Source organism: Brassica napus, chromosome C6 (assembly GCF_020379485.1).
Source record: "Brassica napus cultivar Da-Ae chromosome C6, Da-Ae, whole genome shotgun sequence".
Taxonomy (NCBI): domain Eukaryota; kingdom Viridiplantae; phylum Streptophyta; class Magnoliopsida; order Brassicales; family Brassicaceae; genus Brassica; species Brassica napus.
Window position 1 is genome coordinate 32,490,925 of NC_063449.1, and position 24,065 is coordinate 32,514,989.

The 24,065-nt window shown below is 36.0% G+C and overlaps 3 protein-coding genes, 1 long non-coding RNA gene and 1 other non-coding gene across 6 annotated transcripts; 1 reads left to right on the forward strand and 4 right to left on the reverse strand.

Annotated features, from left to right (window-relative positions):
- Positions 1–831: 831 nt before the first annotated feature.
- Positions 832–913, reverse strand: TRNAS-GCU. The gene has a single exon. It is a non-coding gene; the product is annotated as a tRNA-Ser (tRNA).
- A 6,901-nt stretch (positions 914–7,814) lies between these two features.
- On the reverse strand, positions 7,815–9,659 carry LOC106416905 (ethylene-responsive transcription factor ERF037-like). Its single transcript, XM_013857786.3, has one exon. It carries the CDS (start codon positions 9,547–9,549, stop codon positions 8,740–8,742), a length of 810 nt encoding a protein of 269 aa, XP_013713240.2. The 5' UTR covers positions 9,550–9,659; the 3' UTR covers positions 7,815–8,739.
- Positions 9,660–9,669: 10 nt separating this feature from the next.
- On the forward strand, positions 9,670–16,557 carry LOC125589247. 2 transcript variants are annotated; one of them, XM_048761769.1, is made up of 3 exons: positions 9,670–11,216; positions 11,288–11,460; positions 11,685–16,557. In XM_048761769.1, exon 3 carries the CDS (start codon positions 13,585–13,587, stop codon positions 16,525–16,527), a length of 2,943 nt encoding a protein of 980 aa, XP_048617726.1. In that variant the 5' UTR covers positions 9,670–11,216; positions 11,288–11,460; positions 11,685–13,584; the 3' UTR covers positions 16,528–16,557. The 2 variants fall into 2 exon arrangements, with proteins under 2 accessions (XP_048617726.1, XP_048617727.1); XM_048761770.1 differs by having other exon boundaries at positions 11,697–16,557.
- A 184-nt stretch (positions 16,558–16,741) lies between these two features.
- On the reverse strand, positions 16,742–17,605 carry LOC106407144. Its single transcript, XM_013847947.2, has one exon. It carries the CDS (start codon positions 17,603–17,605, stop codon positions 16,742–16,744), a length of 864 nt encoding a protein of 287 aa, XP_013703401.2.
- Positions 17,606–20,999: 3,394 nt separating this feature from the next.
- Positions 21,000–24,065, reverse strand: LOC125589252. The gene is made up of 3 exons (XR_007325422.1): positions 23,170–24,065; positions 22,940–22,971; positions 21,000–22,834 (listed from the first exon to the last, which is right to left on the reverse strand). It is a non-coding gene; the product is annotated as an uncharacterized LOC125589252 (long non-coding RNA).

The window sequence follows — 24,065 nt, forward strand, 5'->3', positions numbered from 1 at the left end:
AAACTATGTGTGTTTTCGTTTTTTTTTGCCGGAACCCAAACATTGTAAATAGTAGGGGTGGGCAAAAAAACTAAACCGAACCGAGTCAAACCAAACCAACGATTCAAACCGAACCAAAGTCTATTTCAAAAATATTTGGTTGAAGATTTTCCCAACTCGAATGGTTCGGTTTTAAACCGAACCGAACCGAGAAACCGATGTGTTTTGTAATTATTTAAATTAAAAATATTAGTAATACCAATACTAAAATTCTAATACCAAACCACATATTTTCTATTTTTCATTCATTAACACATATTCTTCTAACCTAATGTGTAATCATCAAAATATTTGATTTAAAAAAATAGAAAGATATGTATTTTTATATTCTTATATATATAAACGTGAATGTAAATCTAAACCTAAAACCTAAAGCAAATTTTATTAAAACCAAAAGTTCTTCTCCACAGCGTCACATGAAACATAATTTATTGCATACTTTTTAATAATGATATAAGAGACATTACTAATGATGTTGATTTTTTTTTTTTGTTAACATTCATTTGTTTCAATTCTTATATACTTTTGTGACTTTTAAAAAGTTTTTGTTTTAATTTTATATTGAATTTAGTTCACATAGTTTATGTTTACGTAATTTATGTTTTAAAACAGAAATTTTCTTAAAAAAAATAAACTAAAAAGAACCTAATTCAACTGATCCAAAAACAAACCCGAATCGAACATAAACCGAATCCACCCCTATTAACTCATGCCCAGAGGATACTGAGCAACATGAATCTCAGGAAAAGCACCGCTCAGCCAGTAATTAAAAATTTACTACAAAAGAAAATACGTCGCCTGAGAGATTCGAACTCTCGCGGGGAAACCCCATGTACTTAGCAGGCACACGCCTTAACCACTCGGCCAAAGCGACCTCTTGTTAGTGTGTTGACCAAGGGCTATATTTGTTAGAGCTATTGAATATTTATTTATGTCATTGAACCCTTGCTATTTGTGTTAATTTTCTATACGTCTCTTAAAGAAACTAAAAAATTTGTATTTTATTCACTTTTGTAGAAATTTTATTTGTCTGTTTAGGATATGCCAATTGTCCAAGCTCATTCTTTGCTAAACAAGGTCAGATAATAACCATTTTTTTTCTTTTTGAAGACTTGTCGAATTGAATGTAAAGATGAGCTACATAAGTAATTAAATTTTTGAAAATGTACATGTAATATTATAAGTTCTAATCAAACAAGTTATATGAGATCAATAAAAAGTACGTAGGAAGGGAAAGGTAATATAAAGACATCTTTGTCTTGGCCGCTTATACTTATAGGGGGATCATTGGATATTCAGTTGTGATAATCTTTAAGGCTTTGGCCATGATAATAATTAATTAAGTTTGGTGGACACTGGACAGCTTCGCGTGTTTGAATTGAGTTTAGCTTAACGACAAAGATCTTGCTCGTTTGACCTGTAAGTTATGCTAATTGCACCTCTTTGCACTACAAATTAAACACTAAAATTTGGAGTATACTTGCTTAGATATAATTATCATAGAAATAGAACCCTATACGCAACATCTTCCTTCTTCATTATTTGGCATGGTTACACGAGTCTTTTAATATCAAGCACTTGGTTTCATTATCATATGCATTAACAAATAATGAATTGTTTCAGGGCTTAGAATATTATATTTGAGGCTTTTAAAGTTTTCGATTTGGTTAAACAGCTCTATTGCCATTACTTTCGTATCAACAAAAATATGTTAAACAGAACCTGCTTAAAAGAAGTTAGGGTTGTGTATAATAATATTAAGAAATTCACATATATAGTAGGGTTGTGTGTAGACGATATTAATATTTACTTTTAAACGTAAGTGTTAGTGTTTTTAGTGGTGGTAGTCGACACTATATAGAGCAAGGCATATATATCTTGTTAAAAAAACTCTTTGATAACCAAGTTGCTTTGGTCTAGCGGTATAGGAGCTCTAGCTGGAGTGTTCGTCCCTGGGTTCGAGTCTTGGCCACTGCGGAAATTTACATGTGGGCTGCAGTATCCGAGACCGAAGACCGTTACTCGGTGAGCCATATGGTGACGCTCTAGCAGCGTCCATGCTCACTTCGATCTCTAGTCTGGACCACTTCGGTGGGGCCAGGATACTCGGTTAGCAAAAAAAAAAAAAACTCTTTGATACTTATACATTAGAGAAAACTAATAATTGAGTTACCAATCTTCTTGAATTCATATATAAATGCATCAATTAGGATGAAAATGCAATAATTTAATTCTATTAGACCTCATAAAATAAACGAAAAGCCTAATTCCTCTCATCATTCTTGTATTTTCATTTGTAATGTTTTTTTAGGTCACATCAATCATCATCTAATGACTTGTTTACCAGGATGATGTTGCGATACAAACGTTTATTTTCTGATTTCTTATGCATTATGCTCAACAAAACAAAAATCATACATTATAAGAGCGTCATCTTGAGGACATTTTAAATAAACAGTGTGCTCGTGGTTGGAACCTCCGTTGACCGCGGATCCCAATGGCAATGGCCTTTTCATACGGGTTAAAGGCATTAATTTTAGTTTAATTAACAATTAAGTTTAGTTTAGCTATTATACGATGATATTGATAAATAGGTTAACTTAATATTCACCTCATGAGACGGGTGTTGATTGATGTTTTCGTCGAGGAGACTCACGCAAATAGTGCAATACTTAATTGCTTTAACATATACTCAATGAAATTAAAAAGTTGTCACGCCATGGCTGAATTTGCGTATGAAAAAGTTAACTGTTCGAACATAAAATAAAACAAACACATCGTTCAAGAGATATTAAAAGTAAATGAAGAAGATATTAAATCTCAAATCGTTAGATTTGCATAAGAGTTGGTGCATGTACGTGTTAATTTAATGGTTACGTACGTCATTAACTATGACTAATGCCCAAAGGTCAAATTAGAGTATATCAATATAGTAATGCTTAATTTACCTGCAAATTGGTTTTGGAAAATGATATTTTCTTGCTTACCTTGTGTGATTAGCTTTTTTATATCTTTTAACCATTTTTAACAGAGATAAAATGATTTTTAAACCAAAAGAGTAAGCTTTGATTTATATTTGTAATTCTCGTTGACTAGACACAAAATTCATTTGTGAGAGTTGGTTAATTCGATATATAACTGGGGAAATTTTGTGAATTAAATTCAGTGTGTGGTGAATTATTTAATACCAAGTTGACAAGATTCCATATCTGCCAACTAACAAACCATATGATAAGTGATAACACAGTGTAAGTAATCTCATGTATATTAAAAAGAAGCATTTCATTAGAATTTAATGATTTCACGCTACACTGGACACGTGGTAGACTCACATCGATTTCAATTTGAGTATACTGACGTACCAGTCTCACAATCATTTAACAATTAATGTATTTACACACTAATTTTTTTAACTTCACCGAAAATAATTTAATGTGTTTACACTAAATTTTTTAATCAGTTCATTTTTAATTCCTGCATTTTTAACATTTGTATTAGTGAACTGAATTTTTCTCGTACAACTAATGAATAATATCATTTTGAAAGAAAGAAATTACAAAATCATTAAGATTCGCATCAACTAAAATGCTAGAATGATAATGTTTTTAGAAATTGAAAGTTTCATATCTTGCCGAACTTAACCATGGTTGAGGTTTCTGTATACGAAGACAATTAATAAATAATTGTGATTGGTTATGAATTAAGGATATTGATGTAAAAAACACCACATACAAAGTCAGATCTTTAGTTTAGCCAAATATTGCACTACAAGAAAACAGCAAGGATACTGAGGGAAAAAATCGTCGGAATTTTGTCGGAATAACGTTATTCCGACGACATACCGACGAACAAGTCATCGGAAATAATTCCTCGGAATTTCTTCTTTCCTCGGAAATCCCTCGGAATTTTCCGACGGAATTCCGAGGAAACAAATTTCCGAGGAAATTCCTAGGATCACTAGTTTGTCGGAAATCTCCTCGGAATATACCGAGGGAGAACTTCGTCGGGATATTTCCTCGGAAGTTCATCGATCTATGCGTTTTTGGACATATATCCATCGATCGATCCGTTTATAAAAAAACGTTCGGAATATACCGAGGGACATGTTCCTCGGAATATTCCGAGGAACATGTCCCTCGGTATATTCCGAGGAACATGTCCCTTGGTATATTCCGAGGAAAGGTGTCCCTCGGTATATTCCGAGGAAGATGTCTCTCGGTATATTCCGAATGTTTTTTTATAAACAGATCGATCGATGGATATATGTCCAAAAACGCATCGATCGATCGAGTAAAAAATATAATCAATTTCCTCGGAATGTAAAAAATATTAATTTTTTTTAAAAAATAAAAATTTTGAAATTTAAATTCGAAAATATAAAATTAAAATTAAAATTGAAATCATATTAATTAATATTCAAAGTTTCACAAATAAAAATAAAACATTGCGAGTTTTTGGAAAAAAAAAAACTACGGGTCTGGCACGTCCGGGAACACCTCGTTCGGGTACATCCTCTACATCATCTCCATCATTTGTTGGCGAAGGGAAATCCTGAAAATGGCTGGAATCCCGAGACTGTCTCCCCGTACCACCACGACCACGACGCTGTCGAGGCTGGGTCTGATCATCATGAGACCTGTAAATTAAAAAAATATATTTAATAAATACAGAAATATATAAATTAATTTTTTTAAAAAAAAATCTCAAATAATAGTTTTTAATCACAAAAAAAAGATTTATAGATATTAAAAATATTTAATAAATATATAAAAACAGTTCTAATAAACAAAAAATAGTTTTAATAAATAAAAAATAGTTTAATAATTACAAAAAATAGTTTTAATAATATATATATATATATATATAATATTTTTAAATCCCAAATAATAGTTTTTAATCACAAAAAAAGTTTTATAGATATTAAAAATGTTTTGTAAAATCCAAAAAATCGAATTTATATACAAAAAAGATTTTGTAAAATACAAGAAAATCTAATTTATATAGAAAAATCGTTTTGTAAAATACAAAAATCGATTTTATATACAAAAATCGATTTTATAAATACAAAAAAATAAAAAAAATTATAAAAAAATTCTAAATCAATTCAACAAAACAAATTATTCAACCAAATCACAATTCTAAACCTATTATACAAACAAATCACAATTCTAACCAATCACCCTAACAAAAATCTATCAAAACTACACAAAAACCTAACAAATAGAGCCTAAGAGAGTGGGATAGGGTCCTTACATGATTTGTGTAAGAGAAGGGGGAGATCGCCGGAGATATCATCGGATTTCAGGGGGAAATCGCCGGAGAGAAGAGAGGAGTCGCGCAGAGGAAGAAGAGAGAAATGGGGAAAAAGAAGGGGCTCGTGGTTATAAAACCTAGGGTCCGACGGATATTATCCGTCGGAATTCCGTCGGAATTCTAATTTCAATTTTCGCGAAATATTTGTCCGGTAAAATGAAAATATTCCGAGGAAATACCGAGGAACTAGTGTTTGGGGTTTCAAAACATCAATTTTTTTTGCCGTATTTCATTTCTTATACAATTGTAATGCATACCATTGAAGATTCTTTGTATAGATGAGCATAAACCATGAAATAACAAATTTCAAAACTAATTGAAAGTATTCCCTTTATCGTTCATTAAAAGGTATATGTGTTTCTCTTATGTTGTGGGATTTCGTTCATACAATCGGAAAAGTGTTAATTATACGGTAAGGAACAAATTTTTGACTTCATAATGAACGTAAGACACTTAATAAGGGTTATATAGGTGTTATTCAAACCGCAAAATGTTGTTTGCGGTTTAAAAACCCTATTTCCTCGGAATTTCCTCGGATTATTCCGAGGGAATTCCGAGGAAACCCTTTTCTTCCTCGGAATTCCGTCGGAATATTCCGAGGAAATTCTGAGGAACTAGTGTTTGGGGTTTCAATACATCATTTTTTTTTAAACGGATCGATCGATGGATATATGTACAAAAGGCCATCGATCGATAGAGTATATCAGGTGTTCCTCGGAATTTCCTCGGAATATTCCGAGGCTTTTCCGAGGAAACAGGGTTTGGGGTAACAATGTGATCGATCGAGAACAAAATCTCGTACGTTTTTTTATAAACGGATCGATCGATGTATATATATCCAAAAACGCATCGATCGATCACTAAGATGGACCAAAGCGTAACAATGTGATCGATCGATTAGATTATCCCATCGATCGATCGAGAATCTCAAGCGTTCCTCGGAATGTCCTCGGAAAATATTGTAAGTTTTTTTATAAACGGATCGATCGATGGATATATGTCCGAAAACGCATCGATCGATCACTAAGATGGACCAAAGCGTAACAATGTGATCGATCGATTAGATTATCCCATCGATCGATCGAGAATCTCAAGCGTTCCTCGGAATGTCCTCGGAAAATCTTGTAAGTTTTTTTATAAACGGATCGATCGATGGATATATGTTCGAAAACGCATCGATCGGTCACTAAGATGGACCAAAGCGTAACAATGTGATCGATCGATTAGATTATCCCAACGATCGATCGAGAATATCAAGTGTTCCTCGGAATTCCGTCGGAATTTTGTAAAATCCCCCAACGGCTATAATATTTCCTCGGAATTCATCGGTTTTTTCCGAGGATTACATTTTTCCTCGGAATTTCCTCGGAATATTCCGACGGATTGATATTTCCTCGGAATTCCGTCGGTATATTCCGAGGAAATTCTGAGGAAACCAAATTTTGTGTTTCCTCGGAATTTCCTCGGAAATTCCTCGGGATATTCCGAGGATTTCATTTTCCGTCGGAATGTCCGTCAGAATACCGCTGTTTTCTTGTAGTGTTGTTTTTTTTAACGAAGTTTTCATATCAGACCAAGAATTAGAAACATAATTAAATTGCTAGAAAAAAAACAGAAATAGAAAAGCTTTAAAAGAACAAAGTTCATGAAATCGAGTAAAAAACAAAATTCAAGTGCCGACTTAAGAGATCACAATATTTTCCACGCAACTCTGAAACTTTTCACTCGATTGTATCGTGTTTTTATTATATTTACCAAAAATATTTGAGAAGAAAATGCACTTTATTGGTTATAGACTAAGTCATGTTTGCAACATGTCCAACAATATTGACACGACACCCAACCATTTTTATTGTTATTCGTACAGTATGGTCCAATAATTATGCATGTTAAATAAATCCAGAATATTTGTTTTACATTAATTTTATTTTTCTAAAGTAAGTTTGGATAAAAATATATGGATCCGAAGAAGCGAACCGAAGTAGATTTGCAACTAATACTAAACAAAAATAAAACTGATTAAATAGCACTTAGATGGATCTAAAATTTTAATATCCAGATAACCAGATCTGAATCAGATCCAAACTAAAATATTTTGGATACCAAAAATATCCAAATCACAATAATATACTTTAATATGTTCATTATTTTAAATTTTATATCTATTAGATATTCAAAAATATGAAAATATCAATAAAAAATCAAGATTGTCACAAGTAAATATCTAAAAATAACATAAAATGTTCAAAATACTGAAAATATTTATTTGTTCTCCATCCAAATATTTAAATTGAACTAGTTTTTATTTAAATTTAAATATTTAGTCTTACATTATTCAAATTTTTATGTTTTATATTATTTTAATTTTTGGATTTTGAGGATTTAAGTATATTTGGATTTTCGTTAAAAATATATATATAATTAAGATGAGTATTCGAACTTGAATCCGAACCAAACCCACAATAATTTCAACCAAATCTAAACCAAAATTTGTAAATTTTCGATACGATCTAAATTTCTAACTCTAAAAATCTGAAACCCAAATATATTAACTGAATCCAATCGAAGCATATAGATCCGTAAATAGATTTGTATGTATAGCCACTTCAGCCGTGCTCCTCCTTTCTCGAAAGTATCTTTTTCTGGGAACATGGTTAACCAAAAATTATTATGTTTGCGATTCTTCATCCACCAATGCAGAAATGCTCAAGTTTTCCATTCTTATATGAGGCCGAAAAGTTTATTAGCAAGAGACGTTCTAAGAAGACAAATTTGAAAATAAACTTCATCAATATCATCGATTTCATAAGTATCATACCAAATCCCGTCAATCGAATCACTTTTTCGAGAAATACGAGAACCTCCTATTTTTTATGAAGAAAATGAATCTTTTTATCGAAGGATCAGAAAAAATTGGGTCCGGATCTCCTCTGAGAATTTTTTTTGAATCCGAACGGATATTTGAATAAACATCCGTAGAAAAAGCTATATGAATCAATTAGTACAACATATAATAAATAATCTAATAAATTATTCATGTCCCGCACGGCGCGGATTATATCTAGTTATTTAGTATAAACTTCACATTCTAACTATATCCAGCCTATATATACCTTGATCATATAAATAGTTTGACTCTCTAAAAAGTAAAAGCACACAAAAGTGCATGTTTTTGCTTAATAGAAAAGGTAGTTTTCGTCTAATACTAATCACATTTGCGTGTTAGATATTGCGTGATTTGTTTTAGCTTTCGTTTTTGAAAATCCGAGTATAACGCTATATAAAATAATACTGTATGATAAAATCATATTTAATCGAGTATATTAATCTGCGAAAATTGGGCTAAAATGAACAGTTTTAAAAGATGTATTACATTAGAAAAGAAAACTAAGGAAAAAGGGGGCCAAAATTGGAAGACTCAAAAGGTTCAGGCATCGAAGTGCCAGTTTCGTCGCTGTGGTAATAAAAACATGAGTTATTAAAATACCAAGGCGAACTAGGAGGATACTCCGGGTCAACGTACACGAACTCGCTCCACATCTCATCGTAACTCGTCTCAAGACTCGGTAACTCCACTATCTCGCTCAGTTCTTCCGCCGTCGTCGATGACGCTGCTTCTTCACTTGACGGTGACAACAATGAAGACATCGTAGACGTCGAGTAGCTACTCACTGAAGACAAGTGCATCTCCGAGACGACGACGGTGGTGGGATCCATGGCGGCGGCTACGGCGGCTGCGGCTTGGACGTCACGGGGAGAGGAGGAAGCTGGACGGGGAAGGTAAGTGGCGAGCTCCGGGAAGTTGAGGACAGCGGAGGTTCCTTTGATGGTGAGAGCAGCCGCGTCGTGTGCACGCGCTGCCATCTCCGCCGTGGAGAAAGTGCCGAGCCAGATACGGCTCTTCTTGCGTGGCTCACGGATCTCGGAGACCCATTTGCCCCACGTACGCATCCTGACGCCTCGATAACCCGGGTCGGGTCTAACCCGTTTCTTGTTGTTAGTTCGGTGGGATTCTTCTTGATCTGGGTGATGGCGGTTCTCCTCCTCCACCGGAGACGGTTGTTTGATGGATGACGAGGTCATTGACACGTGGGTTTGTGTCTCAGTGAGTGTGACGAGAGAACGTACGTACCTAGGGTTTATATAAAGGCGAGAGAGTTTGAAGTTAGTTGGAAAAGGACAGTGAATCGCTTGCATATGATATGACAGTTGTGTTCACATCACGTGTAAATGGATAAATAAATACCAAGAGCATCAGACCATGATTATCCGGAAAACACTATAGAGAACCAGTGCTAACAAAGGGAGAGAAACTGAGAGAGAGGATTTCCGGCCGACGGCGAGGCTCCTTTAACCACCGTCAGTCCGGTCATTTGTTTCAAGTTCCTTTTAAACGCGGGCTTCCGTTTTTAGGGTTATAGATCTTATGGGTTTAGTTTCGGGCACACCTCTCTACATGGCCATCCGATTTTGTCCCGGGAGGTGATGGCTTTCTCAGCATCTTCTTCGCCGGTTTCTGTCTCCGGGAGGCGGTGGCTTCTTCAGCACCGTGATCGCCGGCTTTTCTTTCCGGGAGGCGGTGGCTCCCTCAGCACCGCTAGCGCCGGCTGGTTTCTCGAGTTACCCCACCTCGATCTACGAATCTGAGCCTTTCTTGTTACTCTGCCTCTCGTTCTGAATCTAGTACCGCATGCATGAATGTCGGAGATGATGAATCGATTGTAGGCGGCTATTACCCTCTGATAAATTCGTAGATCCGGCTAGTTATGATTCGCGGTATGTGTTGGTTGTATACGAGTTGCTTTGAAAAGTTGGTTTTGAATGGTTTCGTCCCAGATCCGACGACGACGTCGCGGTTAGCCGTCATATCGTGGATTCTGGTGCCGAAGGGAGAAGGAAGCAAGGCTCGCGCTCTGCGCGGATCGAGCGGCGCCTAGGGTTTCCTGATGTTGGGCCTTATAGCCCATAAATTTAGCTTTGCTTTTGGCCTTTCGTATTTGGGCTTTTTGGTTTTGTTCTGTAATGTTTGGGCTCTGCCCTTTTTGGGTTTTAATCCCTTAATGAAATTCAGTGACGAAAAAAAAAAGATTATCCTGAAACCCCACTTAAGGTTTTCTTAAAAAAAGTTTTATTTTTTATTTTGTTTTGTCTAATAAAAAAAAATTAAAAAAAAAAACTAATCGCGGGTCGCCACGTGTCGGTTATTAGTTTGTGGTTTTTGTCATCGATTCTTAAGTTTTTGTAGGGGCCCACACATCATTTTTTCTCTAAAAACCCATTTAGAAACTTGCAATATCCATGCGCTCATTATCCATGGTTTTTTAGGACAAAGTTTTTAGGGAAATATAAAAAACAGTTTCTTATATTTTTCTAAGAACCCCGTCCTAAGAAACCATGGATAAGAGCACCATTATTGGAGTTTCTTAGTTGGGTTTTTAAGGAAAATTAGGCATTTAATTAAATGAAAAACAAATTAAATTTGTATAACCGGCTCTTATTTCATGCTTTTTGCAACCGATCAGAAGGGAGTTTCTTAGTACAAGTGTCGGCCAACCAAGGAATTTTGTTTTTTTTTCTTTTTTTCTCTCCTTTCTCTCCTCTTCTCTCCTTTCTCTCGTGTTCTCCGTCGAGACAACGAAGATCGCTTTTGTTCGATCGGCGTCTCCTCCGTTCGATCGGCGTCTCCTCCGTTCGATCGAATCGGCGTCTCCTCCCATCTCCTCTTTCTTCTAACCGGTTAGATCCTTCTGAGATTCACACTTTATACAATTGATTTGGTGCTGATTAGATGATGAGATTGAACCTGGATTTGATTTTTTTAAGGGAGGAGGGACATGGAGTTTGATCCATCTCGACTCAAGTTGGTAAGTCTAACCAACCTTATCTAACATGTTATAGATAGATATCTAAAACATCATACTTTCCTCTGTTATAGATACTTGTCAACAAGCCTTTACCCAAGTTGCGTTCCAAAGGAATCCCACGATACAAAGTTCTTTTTCTGACGAATCTGAAGGTGGTATGAGGGACTCCATTGATGTATCTTCTCATAATTCAGATGTATATGGCGCATCATGTTCTTCAGACGAGTCAAATGCTCCAACAACCGTACGTTTTTTAATGATCTTCTTTCTAATTTTTAAGAAATAAAACTATTAAGTCCTTGGTTCTTACTCTATTCACAGAAATATATTGAAGCTGAAATGAGAAGGCTGAATCATTTGTTGTATGTTTCTTCTTGTTGTTCTGTTTTGGTAATGACAAGCTGTTTCTGTTTCATGTTACTGTCGTCTCATTGCTGTTCTTGGGTTGTCTTTGGTTTCTGAGTGGAGCATTGGGAGCAGTGGGCGTGATGAAGTCATCCGTGTGTTGTGGTCTTCTGTTGTCTTGTGGTGAAGTCACATGTCACGCTTACTTTGCTGTGTTGATTGGAACAACTTGTGTTCTTGTATCACGGAATTGAGTCACAGGAAATGGACATGTTTTTGTTGTTTTCTTGTTGCATTGTCTTTAAAATACAATCTTGTAATGAAAGTGTATTCTCAACAAGCCTTTGTTCTTCCTTCTTCCTTCTCGTATTCTTCCATTTCTCTATCAAGTTCAAAAAATTCATCTAAATAATTTTAATCTTCTTAACAACTTCTCGTTATTTCAATCCTCCGAACAACTCTTGGTTCAAAACACCGAAGTCATCTTCTTTCTTTAATCAAAACACTCTTGAGAATTTTTTTCCACCACACCAAACTCATATTCTCTCTTTAATCACCATATATGACTTATTTCTTCTCAAAACACTTTTGAGGAATCGATCGATGATACATTTGATCAATTTTTTTTAAATCTACGTTTTAAATGTTATCTTTTAATATATTTTATTTAATAAATAATTTTATTTTAAAAAAAAATTATTTTTTAATAATTTTATTTTTTTTAAGAACTCCTAATTAAGAAACTTCCAATAAAGCATAAAATCTATGGGTTTCTTAACTAAATTTTTTAACTAACTTTTATTCTTAAACTAATCACTAAGAAACCCAAATGGGGTTATAGCAATAATCATGCTCTAATGATGCTTAACATTATATATTTTTTCGTGATAACCTATGCGCATGGTCCATGTGTAAACTTGATTATATATAATATGGTATAAGCACCCATCTGGAATTGATTAAGTACTTTATACAATAGAGAAGGGAGAACTGTAAGAATAAAATTAAAATCACAACTATATGTAAACTAGTAACTTTTTTTTTTTTTTGTTACAGTATCAAATGTTGATAAACAATAATAATCTATGTGTAGAGAGACACATGTAAACAACAAAATATATTACTAATCCTTTCGTGATGTTGATATACATATATATAATATAATACAGTAGCTAAAATGTTTTCTGATTGAAATAAATACTTCTTAAATTTTGAAATAATGTATACTAATTACCAAAATGGTGACCAGAACTAGATATATTTCCAGATATATAACATATTTTTATTTTGTCTGGTATCGCAAAAAAACGAATGATATAGTAACACAGTACTAGTAGAAATGAATGTCTTTAGGTGAATCGAGAACTATAGCTTTCATATTATATACTATGGTGCATGCAGTACTACACATATATAGCATAATAATGTTTGCTCTTTTTACATTCGTCACTGATGCTTGGCTGCTTTTACGGTTGCACCTTTTCTATCATCCGATGCTCTCTCTTTCTGATGTATGCTAAAGATTTAAACTTTAAACTTGATAAAAAAAATGCAGATGAACATATCACAGAGTATGGTTTACTGTCAGAGTGGACAAACATGGAAACTAACTAGAAGGAAGAGAAGAGGAAGAGAGATAATTAAGGAGACCCACAAGGAGTGAAGGCTCTTTGCCCCATCTCAGCATGTCATTTCTGACAACTTTCAACACCCTTCCCACGTGCCTTTTATTATAATCTCCCTAATTTATAATTTCTATCTATCATTCTTCCATACATTCGCTATTTAATGTTCATTTACCACTCTTATATCACTGTTCAACACATTTCACAGTTTATGTTTATCTACCTTTTTTGGTTTCTTATGGTAATCGTTTTGATCGTGACGTCTCAGTACACGAGAGTATCATTGTAATGTATTTTGATATTAATGCTAGAACGTAGACAATGTAATAGTGGAGTATAACACAGTAGTCTTTTTAGACAACTATATACGTTACTGGGTTAGGCTAAATACTATCGCGATGGGGAAGAAGCGACCTTTCAAGTTTTTCAACTTTCTGACCGATCATCCGGATTTTTTGGATACAGTTGCTGCGTCTTGGAACTCCACCGAACAGATCTTCCATTCCACGTCGGCGCTATTCAAATTCCACAAAAAGCTGAAATATCTCAAACCCCTACTGCGGCGACTCAATCAAAACAGATTCGGTAACATACCAAAAAGAACTCAAGATGCTTTTGATAAACTTTGCGAGAAACAAAAGTCGGCATTGCAGGACCCTACGGAAACATCATTTACGGAGGCTGCAGATGCCATGAACGACTGGAACCATTGGGCATCGATAGAAGAAAGTTTTCTGCGTCAGAAATCAAGAATCACGTGGCTACAACAGGGCGACCAGAACTCCTTATTCTTCTTCAAAATTGTCCAGAGTAGAACATCCTACAACATGATACGACAGCTCACCTTACCTTCTGGCGAGGTAATCACTGACCTCCACAAGATCAAGGGAATTGCGGCATCACACTTCGAAAATTTCCTCAACCAATCCCCACAAACGGCGGCGTTGACAGACTCAGCGCAACTAACTGACCTTTTGGATTTCAGATGCCCGAATCACACAGCACAGCTACTTACTCATCCTATATCTGAAGCTGAGATTCGCAATGTATTGTTCTCCATGCCTTCTAGCAAGGCTCCGGGGCCAGACGGTTTTCCAGCGGATTTTTACAGAGCTTCATGGGATATCATAAAGAAAGACTTCATCATTGCAGTACATTTCTTCTTCATGTTTGGATTTCTTCCTCGAGGGGTCAATGCAACCATACTAACGCTTATACCTAAACATGGGGATGCAAGGGAGATAAAAGACTACAGACCAATAAGTTGCTGCAACATTTTATATAAAGTGATCTCCAAAATTCTTGCAAACAGATTAAAGGTGCTACTACCGGAGCTGATCGAACCGAATCAGTGCGCTTTTGTCAAAGGTCGTCTCCTGCTCGAAAATGTCTTGCTTGCTACGGAACTCGTCAAGAACTATCACAAGGAATCAATACAGCCACGAAGTGTCCTCAAGCTGGATATTTCAAAGGCTTTCGACTCTGTAAACTGGATTTTCATCACGAGTACACTTCGAGCATTGGGTATCCCGGAAATGTTCATTCACTGGATCCACACCTGTCTATCCACTGCCACATTCTCTGTTTATGTTAATGGTGAACTGGAGGGGTTCTTTGGAAGTGAGTGTGGCTTGCGACAAGGATGCGCTCTGTCTCCGTATCTGTTCGTCATTGCCGTAAATGTGTTGTCACGAATGTTAAACAAGGGAGCTCTCTCTCAGCAATTTGGGTTCCATCCTCACTGCAGGAAGGTAAATCTTACTCACCTGAGTTTTGCGGATGATCTTATGATTTTCACAGATGGTGCAGTGGAGTCCCTTAAGGGGATATTCGAAATTCTAACTGAGTTTGAAGGTCTCTCCGGTCTGGTTATAAACCCGGCAAAATCCTCTATCTTCATGGCTGGCCGGATTAGTCAGGAGTTCAAGGACGAGGCTCATCGACATGGTATTCCTACTGATTCCCTACCGGTGCGATATCTAGGACTGCCACTCACCACGAAAACAATGACCAAAGCAGACTACGAGCCACTCATTGATCAGATTCGTACTCGAATGGTTTCGTGGTCGAGTAGATGCCTCTCATATGCGGGTCGTTTACAGCTTGTAAAAACGGTCATTGGGAACATTACAAATTTCTGGTGCTCGGTATTTCGACTACCAAAGACCTGTCTCAATACAATCGAGGGGATGTGTGCTGCTTTTCTATGGTCTGGATCACCGAATACACACACAAAGGCAAAGGTTGCGTGGGAGGATATTTGCCGACCAACAGATGAGGGCGGTTTGGGTATTAGACGACTAACGGATACTTCAAGGGTCTTCGCTCTAAGTTTGATTTGGAGGTTACTCACAAACTCTGGTTCTTTGTGGGTGGCTTGGACGAAGGCTTACTTGTTAAAAACTCATAGTTTCTGGGATACCAATGGCAACAACCACGCAGGATCTTGGATTTGGCGAAAACTCCTGAAGCTCAGGGACCAAGCAGCACCTTTCATGAAATCGGAGATAGGAAATGGTAAGGGTACCCTATTCTGGTATGACAACTGGTTACCGGTGGGTAGACTTATTGATATTGCAGGTGCTTTAGGAACGCAAGTGTTAGGCATCCCCCGCTATGCAACCGTCTCAGACGCTGCCTCTGGGGGACAATGGAACATACGTCGGTGTCGAGGCTATCACCTACGGGCGATGATAGCCTGCATCAACTCTGTTCCAGCTCCAGCGGAGGATGCGGATGAGGATAGGACTCTATGGCGTCACGGAGATGGAGAATACAAAGAGAAATTTTCGAGCACGGCAACATGGGAGCAATTACGGGGTTCAAACTCCAAATTACAATGGTGTAAAGTTGTTTGGTTCCGACAAAGCATCCCACGATTTTCTTTCATCACTTGGTTGGCTTTTAAGGATAGGTTGGCGACAGGAGCGAGAACAAGAGCTTGGGGTATTGTTCAACCTTGCCTCCTATGTGGAGAACCGGACGAAACTCGCGACCACCTATTCTTCGCATGCCCTTTTTCCTTTACGGTTTGGCTCGACCTAGTGGGGTTCATACTGGGACCAAATGCAAATCCTGACTGGACAATAACTATCAACTCCATCACCTCTAATCGAAGGAAAGAGACGGACAGATGCTTGTTGAAGCTTGCCCTCCAGGCAAGCATTCATAGCATATGGCGTGAGCGGAACAGCAGGAGACACAACAACAATCCTACCAGCACTGGACAGATGGTTCACTACATCGACAAAACAATTAGAAACAGGTTATCTTCCCTCAGGCAAAGAAATCCTACCTTCTATGCCGAAACAATGCAGAGATGGTTCGAAAGGACATCTTAATTGCAATTTTTTAAAGCTTTCTTTATCCATATTCTATTTCCTGTTTCATATGCTGATTTGTGTTTCCTTTGAAAGCAAAAACTAAAGTTGCCTGTAATTTTTCTTTTGTTGTTAATCAATTTAAAAAATCAACAAAAAAAAAAACTATATACGAGTCTTCTTTATGTTTATTGTAGTTTATACTAGTTTTTTTTTTTTATAACATCAATTTTATTTATACTAAATGTGATAGTACATAGTTTTCATGTAGGAGATTAGTAATCCCTTTTGGTACATAGTAATGAAAATAGAACGAGTTCATGTTTGGTAAAATAGTTTTTGCTAATCGGTCAGCTGGTTTATTGCCTTCCCTTTTGATCCACTGAAATGTGATTTCTTCAAACTTCTGCTCCCACCATCTTATCTCTCTTGTCCAATTATAAACATTGAAATGTAGAGTCTTCTTATTGATGATATCAATAGCTTTCCTGCAATCACTCTCTATAATAATTCTACAAAACCCTTGAGTCCAACAGTGTTGAATGGCCATAAGTATAGCCTGTAGTTCTCCTTCCAATGCTGTACCAACCTTCATACCTCGTGCCTGTGCTGATCCCTTATACTGACCTTCTTCATCACGATATAACCAACCTGCAGTAGCCTCTGTGTTCTCATTTCGGAATGAACCATCGACATTACACTTAATCCTCCCATTTGTTGGCAAACTCCATCTTCTTATATCCTCGCATTCCTGATTTTGTCTGACAGTTGTTGCACGACCCCTTCCATCATTGAAATCAATCCCTTTCCATTCTTGGGCATCATCTTTCGCATATCTCAACACGGTTTTCCAATGCATATTTTTCTTTTGGAATATAAGCTTATTCCTACTCTTCCATATATCCCATAGTAACCATATAGGAAGGTTTTGGAAATGCACTAACCTTGATGAAGAAGCAAACTCCATACACACTTTTACTTTTGAATCAAGCAATTCATTAGGATCATCAAAAACAGGATTTGCTACACCAGATGCTCTCCAAATTTGTTTCACATATGGACAGGTGAAGAATAGATGTTCTTCTGTTTCTTCCTCCATGTAACATCTTTTACATATTGTATCATTTGTAATATGTCTCTTTCTCAGATTATTTCCAGTAGCTAAGCTTCGAGATAGCAATTTCCAAAGGAAATGTTGCACCTTCGATGGAGTCTTAGTCTTCCATACCTTTTGCTTTAAATCCACATTTCCATACGTTGGTGGAATGAAATTTTGATTCGGCAGATGTGTTGCGGGCCAATACCCCGACTTGACTGTATAAATCCCATCCTCATTGTAATGCCATCCATACAGATCTTGATGCGCTTTAGAGCTAATTTTCAAAGCAACTATTGTATTATATATAATCCTCATCCACTACCTCTGCTCTGAGTTTCTCTAAATTCCATTCCTGACTCCCTTCCTTCATGTAACTCTGTACTTTGGTGTTATCACAAACTTCTTCTCTCGATCTTGGTGGTCTAGGGGGGTGCAACGGTAACCATGAGTCCTTCCACATATTTGTATACGATCCATCTCTAATAATATATCGCATCCCTTTAATAATAAGGTCCTTGCCATGTAATATAGACTTCCAAGCGTAGGACGCTTTCTTTTTCAGCTTAGCATCAAGGATATTACCTTCTGGAAAATATCTTGCTTGAAGTACTCTCGCCATGAGACAATTCGGGTTTTGCATGATTCTCCATACTTGTTTAGCCAATAAGGCTTGATTGAAAGCTGCAAGATCCTTAAATCCAAGCACCCCTTCTCGTTTAGGAATGCAAATTCTGTTCCAGCTATACCAGTGTAGACCTTTCTTATCCCCGAAGCCCCACCAGAAGTGAGCTAGCACAGCATTTATCTCATCACAGACTTCCTTTGGCAGTCGATATATGTTCATTGAGAAGATAGGCATTGATAGTGCTACTGCTTTAAGTAAGACTTCCTTTCCTCCAAGCGAAAGATGTCGTTGCTTTCAGCCTTGTGTAACTTGTTTCACCTTGTCCACAATGTATTCAAACATCTCTGATTTCTTTGAGCCAAACTGCTCTGGCAGCCCCAAATACTTTCCTATTCCACCTTCATTATGTATACCCAATACATTCCTCATTCTTGTTTTGACCTCAGTTCTGACTTTACTTCCAAAGGTAATTGATGACTTGTTCAGATTGATGGATTGTCCCGAGATAGTCTCATATGTGTTAAAGATGTGCTTTAGCTTCTTTGCTGCTTTAAGATTTGCTAGCGAGAAGAACAGAGAATCATCTGCAAAAAGCAGATGGTTTATTGGTGGCGCTTGTAGAGCAATTTTTACCCCCAGTAGTGAGCGATCATCCATTGCTTTCATCATCATGTGAGACAGTACTTCTGCGTAAAGAATAAAGAGATAAGGAGACAATGGGTCTCCTTGTCTTAATCCTCTCTCCGGTATTATATGTCCCTCAGCTCTTCCATTAATAAGCACTGAATAGCTAACTGTGGAAACACACTCCATTATCCATTGTATCCATTGTTCACCAAAGTCCATACATGTCATTGCTTCTTTTAGAAATCTCCATTCCAATCTATCATAAGCTTTTGCAATGTCTGTTTTAACCGCCATATAAGAAGTAGCCTGACGTTTACGTGCTTTTAAACTATGAAAGATTTCATGAGCCACTACAATATTGTCAGATATCATTCTCCCTGGGATGAAAGCATTATGATGCTCTGAAACTATGGTCGGTAGATGTTTCTTCAAACGGTTTACCAGTACTTTAGAAATGATTTTATAGGATACATTGCATAAAGCAATGGGTCTGAACTCTTTCATACCAGATAGAGGATAGACCTTTGGTTAAGTGAGTTAAAAGGCTAGTATATTTTATCAGCCAAAAAGTAGTATATTTTATTTCGTAAAAAAAACTAGTATATTTTAAATATGTAGTATTACTAGGCACTGTTAGCTTCTATATTACAATATGAACACCGGTATTCAAAATATAACTTTCGTGGATTGTGTTTAATCCTTACGCTAGCTAGTTATAAATAATACATATATTGATTATTTGATTTAATAATAAACACATGTGTAAGGAAGGGTGAATTAAGTGAAAATATAATATACAGAGAACATAAAGTCGAATAATATAAAACCAGTAAATATAGGACATATACATATAGTATATTCTCATACGAATATGATAAATTTTGTTTTTTTTGTTGCTAAAAGTAAATGTTCATTAATGAAAATGAAATTCGATACAAAATTTCTTTAAAAATCTAAAAAAGGAAAAAGGCTTAAAGAATAAAGTAATAAACCATTGGAATTAAAAAAATTTCATACGAACATCTTAGTGTGGAATAAAGTTTAGCTAGTTTATGAAACTTGATATAAATATATACAAATTTTCTCTGGTGTTAAAGATATATATGAATTGTTATAAATAACCTGTGTGTAATCAGCAGGTTTTTCCCGAGTTGTTAAGAGGATGATTAATGTGGGTTCTTATGAAGTTTTTAGCGTATTCTTAAATTACGGTAAGACTACCTCTAAGAACATCCATTAATTAGAGCACCATTAACTATGGATGCTTAACATTTTTTAATTAAAAAAAAGGAAAGAGAAGAAGAAAGAAGAAGAAGGAGTGCTTAATTAGGCATCACAAGCAGCTGTTGCTTGCACTGTTCGCGGGTCTCACGTACACGTGGCGGCCCGCAATTGGTCATTCTTTTAATTTTTTTTTAGCACCCTCACTTAAGCAACTGGTGGGTTAATGGTGCTCTTATGGTCTAAGGAGAAATTCTTGGGTGAACCTCTAGATTCACCAACCAATAGTGTGGTTGGTGTTTGAGTATTTGATATTTGATATCTTTTAAAAAAGAAAACAAAATTGAATTTCCAAATAAGATTATATTTTTAAAATAAAACAATAAAAATACATAAAAATAGTTACAAAAAAATATATATATTGTTAAACCGTTAGCAAAATACTAAATCCTATACCCTAAATCCTAAACTCCAAACCCTAAATTATAAACCTTAAATCTTGGATAAACCGTAAACCATTGGAAAATTTTAAACCCTAAATCATACATTACACTCTAAACTCTAATCACTAAACCCTAAACACTAATCACTAAACCCTAAACCCTTGGATAAACTCTGAACCCTTGGATAAATCATAAACTCTAAATCAAAAATATTTAAAATTAAACCCTAGAGTTTATGATTTATCCAAGGGTTCAGAGTTTACCTAAGGGTTTAGGGTTTAGTGATTAGGATTTAGGGTTTAGTGTTATTAAAATTTAGTTTTTAATGTATGATTTAGGGTTTAAAATTTTCCAACGGTTTAGAGTTTATCCAAAGTTTAAGATTTAACGTTTAGGGTTTAGGGTTTAGTATTTAGGGTATAGGGTTTAGTATTTTGCTGAAGACTTAACAATATTAATTTATTTATTTTTTGTAACTATTTTTATGTATTTTTATTATTTTATTTTAAAAATATAATTTAATTTGGATATTCAATTTTATTTCCTTTTTTAAAAGATATCAAATATCAAATACTCAAACACTATTAGATGGTGAAGAGGTCAACCCAATAATTTCTCTGGTCAGGGGGAAGACTTAAGTTCTTATTTTTTCAAAAATAAATAACCTGTGTAATTTTCTTGAGCGAATATATAGTTGACATAAAATATAAGATGCCTTGAAATTTTAAATTAGTAACATGGTGTGCCTCGCGAATAAGTCATAAGACCAGGGATTCCATGCTACCATCAATTACGTAATGAATAGCTTCTTCTTTTTTTCATTATAAAATAAAATACGTGAAACAGTCATTATGGAAATCCAACAGCATCCATTCCTCGCTCTAAATAGTTGTGATATTTTTAGACGTAGAATATAGAAACGTGAGTTTGCGTTTGCCCGCGTGTGCATCGCTATCATATATGTTAATGCTATTAATCGATCTGTCCGTTTTTCTGTTGCATGAATTGCAGGAAGATATAATTGAGTTCCTTGCTGTCCAAATCAAAATATATATAGTTGCACATCGTGTCTCGTTATTAACTAGTCAAATTCGTTAACACGTAGTTGCGCATATAATATGTCAGCAATATGGTACTTCTGTGTTTAGGACGAAATGTTTTTCTCGCTAAGTTACGACGAATTGGCGAGGAAATATGCATTACGACGAACGAGTAACGACGAAAAGTGTTTCTTCGCTAATTCTTCGTAAAGCTTCTTTTACGACGAACTCACGAAGAATACCGCCGTCGTTAAACTTATGTTTTCTTGTAGTGTACAAGCACTGTGTGGTGGTGGACGATGATTCCTCCTCTGTGCAAGATGAAAGGCAGAGACCAGATGTTTGTAGTGTACAAGCACTGTGTGGTGGTGGACGATGATTCCTCCTCTGTGCAAGATGAAAGGCAGAGACCAGATGTTTGTGTTGATAATTGGCTTGATAAGGATTACTCTGTGTTTACAGTTAGATGTAAAGACAGACCAAAGCTTCTGTTTGATACTGTCTGTACTTTGACAGATATGCAGTATGTGGTTTTCCATGGAAGTGTTGATACTGAAGGCACAGAGGCATATCAGGTAAAAATCTCACCACACTAGAACAAGAAAAATCTACCCTGAATCCATTCTCTTATTGGTTTTTTTTTCGATTTTCAGGAGTATTATGTGAGACATATAGATGGTTCCCCTGTAAAATCAGAGACAGCGAAGCAAAAGTAATACATAGTAGTCTACTCTTTTTAGTAACTGTAACTGAAGATGAGTTTCTTCTTCTCCTCATAGGGATTGAAGTTGGAACTGTGCACTAAAGATAGAGTATGCTTGTTGTCAAACGTGACTAGGATTTTCCGTGAGAATAGTCTAACGGTTACGAGAGCTGAAGTGAAAACCAAAGGAGGCAAAGCTCTGAACACATTCTATGTTACATTTGCAAAGAATGTACATTGATTGCAAGAGAGAGAGAGAGAGAGAGAGAGAGAGAGAGAGAGATCAGTCACACCTCCTACTATATATAGCGCAAACATTACTGAGGAAGTGCAAGAACTCCACTTGCTGCTCTGTGAAAATCACTTGCACCAACACGCAAAAAGTAAATTGTTAGAAATGAGGATAAACTAGTAACACATGCATACAAGTATTCACACACAACAGTGTCTGATTCTGAGATACCTTAATTGGAGAAAGATCATAGAAAAAGAAAACACCAGGCAGTAATTGTGTGCGTCCTGCTTCTGTTTCTCGAAATGCTCAGCCACAGAGAACTGCCAAGTCCCAACCTTTAAACCCAATTCTTAGATAATATTACTTCAAATGGTGTGAGCAGTTTACGGACAAGTTACAGCCAAGTAAGAGGCTCTGATCTGAGAGGTTTGTTTTCTCACCTGGTTTGACTGAATAACATGGCCTTTAACATCTGTGCAACCCAAAGTTAAACAAACAGAAACCAGAATCAAATCTATAATCATCGCAATATATTGCATGTTTTGAGCCAAAACATCCTCATAAGTCTCTTCCCATTACTTATAGGTCTCAGTTAAAATAGAGAAGATATCACAGTAATGTTCCAAATAACAAAATATGCAGATGCTCGCTATGTAATGTAGAGGCAAACCTTGATAAAATATTGATACATGCCATTCAATGCCTCTTGAGTCCACTTCACACTAAGTAACCAAGAATAAAGAGTTTCAGAAAGATATAATGATTTTACAAGAAGAGAGGTTTTACCCATCTAAGGGATTCACTACACCAGGGAAATGATCACCGAAGGTCAGCCTGTTATCTAGTGACAACAATGGGTCAGACACACATCATAATACAAAAAAGTTATAAGAGATGTGAATCAATCTGTCTAAAAGGTTACTTAAACTACTAAAATTGTTGCTTTTAAAGTTAGAAAAACAAGACAAGTTCTTGGACGGAATAGACCAAAAGAGATCATTCTACCCACATTGATATCTTATCTTAACAAAACAAACAAACAAACAAAAAAGAACTAATTTATTGCGTAACTAATCTCTCATAATGTTTCTTAAACACATTAAACTACTAAAATTGTTGCTTTTAAAGTTAAAAAAAAACAAGATAAGTTCTTGGACGTAATAACCCAAAAGAGATCATTCTAATTAGGTCTGGGCGTTCGGGTACCTGTTGGCGTTCGGATCGGGTATTTTGGATTTCGATCAACAGAGTGCGCAATGACTGCTTGTGACAAAAAAAAGACATAGCACTTCCTCAAGAGGTTCAAGCAGTCATTGCGCACTTTGTTGACAACAATCTGACAGCTGGCGAATGACTGATCTTGTTCCAACATGCTGATCTCCTTGGTACCCCTATAAACCCATATCGCATCCCTCCACATACGGTGGGTCTGTGGAGGGTTGATAACCCAAGAAACTTTGATAGAAACCAATGGATTCACGGTTCGGTTAGCATCGCAGCAAACATTCAAGATGATAATCTTGGTCTTTTCTTCCACATCAGGGCAGCCGGAAGCTTCAACCACTA